Genomic DNA, 11,850 nt, shown 5'->3' with positions numbered 1-11,850 from the left:
CAGGGTTGGAAGGGACCACAGGAGGTCATCTAGTCCAACCCCCTGCTCAAAGCAGGACCAATCCCCAATTAAATCATCCCAGCCAGGGCTTTGTCAAGCCTGACCTTAAAAACTTCTAAGGAAGGAGATTCTACCACCTCCCTAGGTAACGCATTTCAGTGTTTCACCACCCTCCGAGTGAAAAAGTTTTTCCTAATATCCAACCTAAACCTCCCCCACTGCAACTTGAGAACATTATTCCTTGTCCTGTCATCCACTACCACTGAGAATAGTCTAGAACCATCCTCTCTGGAACCACCTCTCAGGTAGTTGAAAGCAGCTATCAAATCCCCCCTCATTCTTCTCTTCCGCAGACTAAACAATCCCAGTTCCCTCAGCCTCTCCTCATAAGTCATGTGTTCCAGATCCCTAATCATTTTTGTTGCCCTTCGCTGGACTCTCTCCAATTTATCCACATCCTTCTTGTAGTGTGGGGCCCAAAACTGGACACAGTACTCCAGATGAGGCCTCACCAATGCCGAATAGAGGAGGATGATCACGTCCCTCGATCTGCTCGCTATGCCCCTACTTATACATCCCAAAATGCCATTGGCCTTCTTGGCAACAAGGGCCCGCTGCTGACTCATATCCAGCTTCTCGTCCACTGTCACCCCTAGGTCCTTTTCCGCAGAACTGCTGCCTAGCCATTAGGGACTGTCTTCAGTTAATGGAAGTCCCGCAGAGACTACACATCCCATACAGACCACAGTCATCTGGGATGGTGGAACAAAGCAATCAGACTATAAAAGTGATGTTGAGGAAACTGGTTAATGCTAATGGACTTAACTTAAACACTCTCATGCCTCTAATTTTAATGGCATTGACAGCAACACCTGTTGCATCTTCTGATAAAACACTTTGAAGTGATGACAGGCCGAACAACGCAATTACATTTAATTTGGCAAACAAGTGGCACTCAATCAGAGGGAATAAAAATGGATACCTACCTGCAGAATCTGCAAAAACATATAAATCAAATCCACTTGCAGGTAGCAACTAAATTGGGAAAAGCCAAACGTAAGGCAAAGGCTTACTTTGACAAAACCAAAGAGAGACTACTAAGAAGGTTAAAAAGCAATTAATGTTGTTGTTGTATAAATCAGCAGAACATGGGTTGTGTAACCGATGGATCGGAGCCTTCTGAATCATCGATAAACTCAGTTCAGCAGTGTATAAGATTAGAATGACAGGAGACGAGCGTAATAGAAACAGAATCTATCATATTAATCAGTTAAAGTTGTATAGATCATCCAGGAGCAATTTCCTCCTCAGGACTTAAGTGAACAGCATCCGATGGAATCGTGACACCTGGAGCCCAGCTGATTGCAACCATAAAATGGACTTTGATATGTCTGATTTACTACACCCTTATCATTGCTCTAGGGGTAAGACTGAGCCAAAATCACAAATTTGGGACTGAACTATTACAACCCCATGAAACCAGATGACACAGTCGTGCTCAATTGCCTGAAACAGGCAATGAAACAGGACATACCAACACAAAAGGAATGGACTATTATACTCAGCCCAGGACTTATCCACAGGAAAAGCAATTTACTGTTTATAATAAGTATGACATAACCCAACGTAAAAGTAATCAGCTGATCCCTTTAAAACAATGATCAGCACAGGGATCAACATTTTAAAAGGGAGATTATATGCTCTGCATATGGGGAATATGTAGTAAATGTAATCACTGATGCATTATGATCCTTAAGACTGGGAAAGGTTCCTGACTTAATTAAAAATGAGCAACTATTAAGTTAGTACTGTCCCAAATGTTTTCAAAAGCTGGAAAAGGAACAATCCACATGTTTGGATTTATGCCAGCATTTATCAGTAAGTGCTATGAGAAAAATGGGATCTGTGACACCTCACCCCAACCGAAACAGTTGTTTTCTTTCTAAAGATTGTTTAATGGCACAATCTTTGTATGTCTCATTCACAGTCTCGTTACCAGTTTGACCCAGACAAGGATATGTACAGACAACTGGTTGCTGTCCATTCTATAGGTCCCCTTGAAGATGACATCTATAGGGAATGCAATAATGCACCTCCCCTGGTGGTCTATCACACTCCAACTCAGACTTAGAAAGTGCCACAGACTTTGCTCTAAAAAGAGCCTCAGTACATCTGCAGGTGTAACATGTCTGAAACAGACACTGTTCTGTGTGGACTGCAGGGAGAGAAATTATGGAATTCATCATCGTCATGCCTGGTGAGGCTGACCAAGTGGAAGACTTTGATAGAGAGGGTGACCTATGCTGGAAAAAAACAATTTTGCACGGTTACCAACCAAAAGAGGTACCAATATGGTCCTTTGGAGTGTCCTGTCAGAGAACCAAATTTTTGTTTTACTCCAAAGCAACCTACTTTGATAGGAAATTAAGTTATTTCCCCATTCCCACTTTTGAAAACATTACTATGATTCAATCCAACCCAGCTTATCATCTTTATGAAAATGGCATTGAAACTGTCCCCATAAACACTTAACCACCTACATCCTACCTGTGTGATGGGGTTCATTGGTACAAACCACCCCATCAAAGGGGTGCGTGTAGCCTATAGGACTAATGTGCTTGCTTGCATGTGTGTATATATATGTATGTGTCTTTTCTTATAGTTTAAGTATTTGGTTTATTGTAATAGGTTTATAAATTTATATTAAAGTAAGTTTGGCTGTAATCCAAGAGACCTACAGGCCATATCCTGTATGTTAAGCTAAGGTAAGTTAGCACATCTATATTAAGACCTTCTACCCAGAAAAGTAAAGTGGACCTTCATCTTGTTCCTTAAATAGATAAGTACCCACGCTTATGTCTATGACCTTTTATCTAGACCAATAGACAATGGAGAATTGCAGAGTGGGTTTTTCAATGTTGTATCCACAAACTTAACAGGTACACCAGAAGGAAACCTATGTGCATATGTACGTGTTATCAATACGCAAAAACATACTAGCCTATAGAGTAAGCGTACCCTAACATTTTGTGGGTGAGGAATGAACTTTGAGCATAGGAGGAAGGATTTCCAGCACTTGTGCCCTATAAAAGAGGTGACCCACTTTGCTAGAGCACACCACTCCGCTCTATCATTCTCACTTACTCGATCTTACTTTCACTCACTCTTTCTATTTTATTTTATCTATTCTATCTATCTACTATGACTACTACTATTAGAAGGCTATACTTGTTCTTATTAAACTTTCAGTTTCAAGGGAACTAGGCTAAGCTTGGTTTCCCCAAGCTTTTATTTTTAGTTTTGTTTATTAGGTTTTGATTTTAAGTTTAAGTTAGTAAAGTAAACCCTAAGTTAGCTCTTAGCATTACTTTCTTCTAAGCACTGCATCCCTCACTCAAGAATTGAGAAACCTGAACTGCAAGGCTGGTCCTGTGTCTCTTCCCATCAGGCCAAACCTTTGTTGCATATAATACTGTATTAGCATATGTATCTTTTGAGTAGCAGTAATGCAATTGTAACTTTGTAACTCTGGGTATTTTACCATTTACTTACTATTATTGATTTTAATAAAAGGTCTCTCTCTCTTCACACTCTCTTCACAATGTGTATGATAATCAAGGTGGGTCATTTCCAGCACAAATCCAGGTTCTCTCACTCCCTCACCCCCCTCCAAAAACCACACACACAAACTCACTCTCCTCCTGGTAGTAGCTTATCAAAAGTGACCACTATCCCTACAATGTGCATGATAATCAAGGTGGGCCATTTCCAGCACGAATCCAGGTTTTCTCACCCACTCACACCCCCATACACACACAAACTCACTCTCCTGCTGGTAATAGCTTATCTAAAGTGATCATTAAGTTGAGCCATTTCCAGCACAAATTCAGGTTTTCTCACCCTCTGCCCCTCCCCCCCCCACAAACTCACTCTCCTGCTGGTAATAGCCCATTCAAAGTGACCACTCTCTTCAGAATGTGTATGATAATCAAGGTGGGCCATTTTCTGCACAAATCCAGGTTCCCTCACCCCCTCACCCCCCTCCAAAAACCACACACACAAACTCAATCTCCTGCTGGTAATAGCTTATCCAAAGTGACCACTCTCCCTACAATGTGCATGATAATCAAGGTGGGCCATTTCCAGCATAAATCCAGGTTTTCTCACCCCCCCACCACCCCCATACACACACAAACTCACTCTCCTGCTGGCAATAGTTCATCCAAACTGACCACTCTCCAAGTTTAAATCCAAGTTTAACCAGAACGTCTGGGGGGGGGGGGGTGTAGGAAAAAGCAAGGGGAAATAGGCTACCTTGCATAATGACTTAGCCACTCCCAGTCTCTATTTAAGCCTAAATTAATAGTATCCAATTTGCAAATTAATTCCAATTCAGCAGTTTCTCGCTGGAGTCTGTATTTGAAGGTTTTTTTTTTTGTAAGATAGTGACCTTCATGTCGGTGATTGCATGACCAGAGAGATTGAAGTGTTCTCCGACTGGTTTATGAATGTTATAATTCTTGACATCTGATTTGTGTCCATTTATTCTTTTACGTAGAGACTGTCCAGTTTGACCAATGTAAATGGCAGAGGGGCATTGCTGGCACATGATGGCATATATCACATTGGTGGATGTGCAGGTGAACGAGTAAAATTAGTAAAAAGTGATTTTATTAAATACAGAAGTAGGATTTAAGTGGTTCCAGGTAATAACAGACAGAACAAAGTGAATTACCAAACAAAATAAAATAAAAGACGCAAGTCAAAGCGTAATACAGTAAAAACTAAATGCAGGTAAGTCTCATCCTCGGAGATGTTCCAATAAGCCACTTTTACAGACTAGACTTCCTCCTAGTCTGGGTCCAGCAATCACTCACACCCCTTTTATATAGTCTCTCTCTTGTGGTTGGAAACCCCTTCCCCTCTCCTATGCAGAATCTAGCTCCAGGATGGAGTTTTGGAGTCACAAACGCCGACACCACATTCCCAGGAAAGCTCAGATGTGGATTGGTGTCTCTCAAAGTTCATTGTCAGCTTAATGACAGGTTTCAGAGTAGCAGCCATGTTAGTCTGTATTCACAAAAAGAAAAGGAGTACTTGTGGCACCTTAGAGAAGAATAAATTTATTTGAGCATAAGCTTTCATGAGCTACAGCTCACTTCATCGGAAGTCCACTGAATGCATCCGATGAAGTGACATGTAGTTCATGAAAGCTTATGCTCTAATAAATTTGTTAGTCTCTAAGGTGCCACAAGTACTCCTTTTCTTATTGTCAGCTTAAATGTTTCTTGACTGGGCACTTACTGAGAATAGTCTTTTCTCAAGAAGCTGACCAACTGCTTCACTGAGGCTACTTAAAATCAAACAAATACACAGCCAATATTCAAAACTTTGAATACAAAAATGATACATGCATGCAAATAGGATGAATATATCCAGTAGAACATAACCTTTGCAGAGATATGTTACATGGCATATCTACGATAAAACTTATTCCAGTTATGTCATATTTACATTCATAAAAATATTTCTGCAAAGCATTATGGGGTGCAAGGTCACACTCTGTTTCATGGACTATAAATTATAGGAAATAAATAACAAAAGAATCAGGAGGGAGCTGACCTGCTCAGAGATAATTTGTAGCAGCATCTGTAGAGATGCTGCAGAGATCTTCAGTGTTAACCACCAGTTTGGGGAATATCCTCCTTTTTGCACCCTGCCCTGACTTTAGCAATTTCAATGAGGACTGTCCCAAGGAATCACAAGAGGCAGAGAAGCCAGGAGGAGGATTTACGAGTATGATTCCTAGAGGAAGTAGGTGCATAGGTTTTTCCTGGGCACAGACATGGAGTGACAGACTTGGGAGTTTCTGAACACAGAAATTACTGGCTGTTGGTTATTTCTACTGGTGTTCAGGGAAGCAGGACATGAAGTACATTCTTTGCAACCCCTCCCCCATGTATTATACCAAAGAGTGTAGCTGATTTGTATTATCAATTTTTCCTCCTAATGCAATCAATCCTGCAATGCCTTACAGGTTGGCACCACCGAAGAGAGGGGGGCAACAATATGTCCTGGAGCACTGATAATACCAGCCAAGCCTGCACACCCATGGGGGATAATTTCTGCTACCATAGTGAAGAAGAGAAGAATCATCACTGGGCCTGCCTTGGATCTCCTTGGGCGGAGATGATGACCACAGTGTCCTTGTGCATCTGCAGCCATGGATCCGTGCATGGGCTCATCCCTGTGGTGACCTCACCCTTTCATGCCAATTCAAAGCTACTGTCAGTCAGCACCACACTTTTGGTGTTACTAGGATATTTTCTAGGTTGGTGGCTGTGACATACCAGGGTCCAACCCAGACTAATCAGCAGCTGTGTCACATCTGCCCGCAACCTTGGAATGCCTTAATGAAGTGGCTTCCACCTGGGCCACTCAAAAATAACTGTCCAGAATGAAAATCACACCCTGAACATGTGTGTGTAACTGTAGCCTGGCCAGGAATAGTTGGCTTACACTCAGGCTCTCACCACCCTTGGTTATACTGCAGGATGATTCCAAAACACTCCCCAGTCTTTGATTTCCCTCCAGAAATGTATGTCCTGTGCTGCCCAGTCCTCTCCTGGACAATACCAGCTACAATACACATTATTTCTTTAATAGCAATAATATGCCTGCAACTTAGTTTCTCAGACACTTCTATGCCTCCTAATTTGTACTCACTTAAAATCTATCTTTGTAGTCAATAAACATTCTTTTATTGTTTTATCTAATCCAGTGTATTTAAATAGAAATCAGACATGGTTACAAGAAAAATAAAGCTAGAATGCAACTTGTGCCTAAGTTAACAAATGATGTGAAACTCAAAGCAAAAGTTTCCTTACCACATGCTTTCAGCAGTCTTACGGACCAAACTTCTTAGGTCAGGACCCCTCCCCCAGTCCCAGGGCTGCTTCCTTTATCCCTTCAGATGCATCAATGGGCAGGCAGAGAGAGAGAGAGCAATGGCTTGGGCTTTCTGCCCCTACTTTCTATAGTCCTTTCTGCCCTTGGAGAAACATTTCCACCTGGTTACCAAAAGAAAAAAAAATGTCTATGTAGAAGGATGTTCCCTGCTGCTTTTTCCTCACCTTTTTGGGCTTCCTTTGTTTCCCTTCCTGCTTGATGACTCTGGTTACTGTTTAGCTACAAAATGAACCAACACACACATTTCTTTGTTTAAGATAGACCAGTTTGCCAGCCTCCATTGGGAACATGTATTAATAACATGATACAGTGTAATCTTATAACTTCTCATACATTATCAAAAATGTATTAATATTTGCGATGAGAGCATGACTATTCCTAGTTGACTCATAGATTTATTTAGAATCTTAAAGCTGAGCTCTGTGTGCAGATAATAAGCAAGCAATAGGAATAGATTGTGAACTGCAGAAGACTGAAACATGTCCGTATTTCCAGAGCTCCTCTGGTCATCATGTGGTCTCCATCAAGCAAAATGAGTGAACCGATCTTTCCTACCTTTGGGAAGTAACCTAGCAAGGGAAGGACATAGGATACCTTGGATCATTCTCACTTTATAAATAGCTAGATAATCTGGAGTACTTTTACATGTCTTACAGGTTTAACATTCCACTTATTGGGGCGAGGACAATGAGGTGATTCTGAAACCATGAATGACTGAGAAGACATTAGCTACAGCTGCCAACAATAAGTACGTGTCAGCTGTATCTAACTTTCTGTTCCTCTGATTCCGAATTTGTTGCTAAGGCTGGTTGAAAATTTTTCTTCACAAGTGTTTTGATGGGAAATTGTATTTTCCAGTCAACTATTTTTTCCACAACATTATCTTTTCCCTGGTAATCATAAGATTTCCATCAACATTCCAAACTCCCCTCCTCCCTAAATGATTGCTGTGGGACTCTGGTGATGTTCCAGGAAAGTTCAGCAAGAGGAGAGACCATCATGCATCATGAGAGATGTAGTGCACCCAGGGAGCCTAGCCCATGTAAGATATTGGTGGTGTGTGGTACTGGATGCACCCCCGTGGTATTTCCAAGCCAAAATATTTTTAGCAAAAAGATTTAGGTCTCCACAAACAAGCCCCCTTTGAGTATCAGCTCTATGAGGTACCCGGTATGCACTGAAAACAGCAGAATGAAATATACCCCTAACCTCATACTCTGTAACTCTGGTAGTAATTGCATCATTTAATAGCATAGTAAGAAAGAGTTGGACAAATTAATCCCCAGGGCATGAATTACACAGAATGTGTCTTTGGTTCACTGAACACTTTAATTAGGTGTTATGGTTCTCTGAGCTCAGGTATTCCCAGTTGCTTCAGGAATCATGTCCCAGAGATCACACATCTCAGTATAAAACTTCCTGAATGCTCCAAACTGGCAGTTTCTGTCAATGGGGAAATGCCACTATCTCTCTCTCTCTCTCTCCTCAGCAGGTAGGTGCTATTGTCCTGAATTACAGTAACACACAGAGAGAGACACCATGGGGATCAGCAGGTATTAAATTCAAGACCTCCAGCACTAAAACCCTCAGCCCCAACTCCGACCCCTTCAGCTAAAGGAGCGACCTCCTTGGTTGGAAAAAAATAGGCAATTACCTAGTCACTGAAGACAGGGCTTCCCATTCTGTCTCTGGGTTTCATTCAGGCTCAAGTAAATGCCCAAAAGCTTAATTAGCACAGTGAGCAACTTTACTGCAAACGGACTTGCCAGGCAAGAGATCTCCCCTTGCCCAGAAAGGGTGGAAAGACTGACACTCCTTTACTCTCACCCCTTCTTTAGCTAAGGAATAATCCCTTCAGAGTAAAAGAAAAGGAGGACTTGTGGTACCTTAGAGACTAACACATTTATTTGAGCATAACCTTTTGTAAGCTACAGATCACTTCATCACTTCACTGTAGCTCATGAAAACTTATGTTTAAATAAATTTGTTAGTCTCTACGGTGCCACAAGTACTCCTTTTCTTTTTGCAGATAAACACTAACATGGCTGCTACTCTGGATCCCTTCAGATTGATTCTCTCACAGCAGAATCACAAGTCACTGTTTTCTGTTTGGATTAGTAAACAGGAGTGTTTGTGTGTGGGGGGGAGGATTAACCTGTGTGTCATTGTATTTGAACAGAGTCTGCATTTTATAGAACACCTGGAATTACAAGCTGTGAACATCTGGCTCTGTGGATTAAGCACTTCCTGGAGCAGGTACTTATGTCCATTAAGAAACTAATCTCCATTTATCTTCACTTATTTCATTACAGAAAGGGAGCAGGTTTTCCGCACCATACACCTGCCCTCATCTCTGCAGCTGCCTGATCTCTGTTCAGAGGAGATGGAAAAGGGAAATCTCTCGGAGGCGACTGAGTTCATTCTCTCAGGATTGACAGATCGTCCGGAGCTGCAGATCCCTTTGTTTGGGGTGTTCCTACTTATTTATGGCATCACCCTGCTGGGGAATGGGGGAATGATTTTGTTAATCACAATGGATCCCCGACTCCACACCCCTATGTACTTGTTCCTCAGTAATTTGTCTTTTTGTGACCTCTGCTTTTCCTCGATAATTTCCCCTAAGATGTTGCTGAATTTCTTAGCTGAGAGGAGAAGCATTTCTTTCACTGCCTGCGCTGTGCAACTGTTTCTCTGTATCATTTTTGCAGATGTTCAGTGCCTCTTGCTGGCTGTGATGGCGTATGACCGTTATGTGGCCATCTGTAACCCGCTGCTCTATACGGTCAGCATGTCCAGGCAGCTTTGTAAACAACTGGTGGCTGGAGCGTACACTGTGGGGGTGGTGGATTCAATGATACACACATGTTTTACATTTCGGCTGTCATTCTGCAGCTCCAACATTATCAATCATTTCTTCTGTGACATCCCCCCTCTGCTTGCGCTCTCCTGTTCTGACACCCGCATCAATGAGATTATGACATTTGCTTTCATGAGCTGCATTGTAGTGACTAGCTTTGTGACTGTCCTCCTCTCCTATGTCTATATCATCTCCACCATCCTTCAGATCCGTTCTTCCAAGAGCCGGCGCAAAACCTTCTCCACCTGCTCTTTCCACTTGACTGCTGTGGTCCTGTTTTATGGCACCCAACTCTTCATGTATTTACGTCCCCCCTCCAGCTATCCCATGGTCAGAGACAGAGTGACCTCAGTGTTTTACATGCTGGTGATCCCCATGTTGAACCCCCTCATCTACAGCCTGAGGAACACGGAGGTGAAGGACGCCCTGAGGAGAGCAATGAATAAACTCCTAACCATTCTTTAATCTGATTAACTCTGTACCTGTTTAGTGATGGGGAGTGGAAGCTTGGTGAATTCAATTCTCAGCCAATTGTAATTTAATTTTCCAGAGCCCATGGTATTATTGTACTGTTATTATTACTAATTTGTTTATATTCCAAGAAGGTCTGCAGACCCCAACTGAAATCAGTGGACAAAACAGAGGAAGACTCACAGGGCAGATCTAGACTGACACCAGCTCAGAAGGATGCATGTCTCCAGCATGCAGACATCAAGCTCCCAATGGGCTCTAGTCCCCAAACAAATCCATTTTACTCTGTATACAGGTTATACAGGGTAAAATGATAAATGTTTGCCCTCTATATCACTGCAAGAGAGATATGTACAGCTGTTTGCCCCCCAGGTAACAATTAGTTGCACTGAATATATAAATAAACAAAAGTGATTTATTAATTATAAAAAGTAGGATTTAAGGGGCTTTAAGAAATAACAGAGATAACAAAATAAGTGACAAAGCAAAATAAAACAAATATGCAAGGCAAAGCTTAATACTCTCAGAAATCAGTTACAAATGTTAACTTCTTATCCCAGGTGTTACTGACAGTAAAATCCTTCTCAGGTCAGATGCCTTTTCTGAGCTGGGTCCAGCCTGTTCTCACCCACTCCTGTGGTTACAGTCCTTTCGTTTCCAGGTGCTTGCAGGTATCTCCTTGGGGTAGGGAGGCCATGACAAGACAGCTGAAGACACTCATTGTTTGCTTCCCTTAGGCAACTTCCTGAAGGCAGGAATCCTTTTTTTAGAATTCCACCCCATCTGGAAAAGTACCAGCTTCAAGATGGATTTCAGTATCAGGGGAGAAGGTCACCTGTCACTGTAAGACCCCAATCTCCATTCTTCTTGGGTTGTCCCACAGGTACACAGGAAGGCTTGCAGGTAAACGGAGCCATTTACAGTTCACTGATTTTGAAGCACCTTTAATGGCCTCCACTTAAAATATCTACATCAGTAATACAAGTTTATACCTTATTCTCCTTACTCCGGACATAGAAATAATCCATGTAAAGAAATAGGATGAACACACTTAGTAGATTATAAGCTTTATAATGACTTGTTACATCGGACACATAGCATAAAGCATTTTCCAGTTATGTCTTATTCAGAAACATATTTTCATAAAGCATATGGACTTCAATGTTACACATGGCTTTGCCCAGCACTGGACAGAAGAGGGAAATGAACCTTAATCTCCCATCTCACAGGTGACAATCCCCACTAAGTGAGAGACAAACAAGTCAGTTTCAGAGCATTAGAGCATTTAATTGAAATGACAGTGAGCCATTCATGGGAGGGGAAGTAAAGAATTATCCTTAGAGGAGAAATTTCAATGTTTCTGAACATATTTACCTATCAAAAGAAGGAAAGAGCTTTACCAAGGGAGGGAGAAGAGTAACTGGAAGAGGAGAGAAAAATAGCTTTGATAGAAAGGGGGAAACTCCCCCATCGATTCAGAGAATGTCTATACTAAAGCCATTACTTTACTTAGATATGGTGTGAAGCAGCGCCAGAGTGTAGATGCTTTCCAC

The 11,850-nt window shown here is 41.8% G+C and overlaps 1 protein-coding gene across 1 annotated transcript; it reads left to right on the top strand.

Moving 5' to 3' along the window:
- Nucleotides 1–9,352: 9,352 nt before the first annotated feature.
- Nucleotides 9,353–10,291, top strand: LOC144265939 (olfactory receptor 5W2-like). Its single transcript, XM_077819028.1, has one exon. The coding sequence runs from the start codon at nt 9,353–9,355 to the stop codon at nt 10,289–10,291; it is 939 nt and encodes a 312-aa protein (XP_077675154.1).
- Nucleotides 10,292–11,850: the final 1,559 nt, after the last annotated feature.

Source organism: Eretmochelys imbricata, chromosome 6, assembly GCF_965152235.1.
Source record: "Eretmochelys imbricata isolate rEreImb1 chromosome 6, rEreImb1.hap1, whole genome shotgun sequence".
NCBI lineage: Eukaryota > Metazoa > Chordata > Testudines > Cheloniidae > Eretmochelys > Eretmochelys imbricata.
The sequence above is the reverse complement of the archived record's forward strand: the minus strand, read 5'-3'. Positions and strand labels throughout refer to the sequence as shown.

Bases quoted from the DNA above. Each gene is read 5' to 3' on its own strand.
- LOC144265939 (XM_077819028.1), top strand. From the start codon at position 9,353: ATGGAAAAGGGAAATCTCTCGGAGGCGACTGAGTTCATTCTCTCAGGA.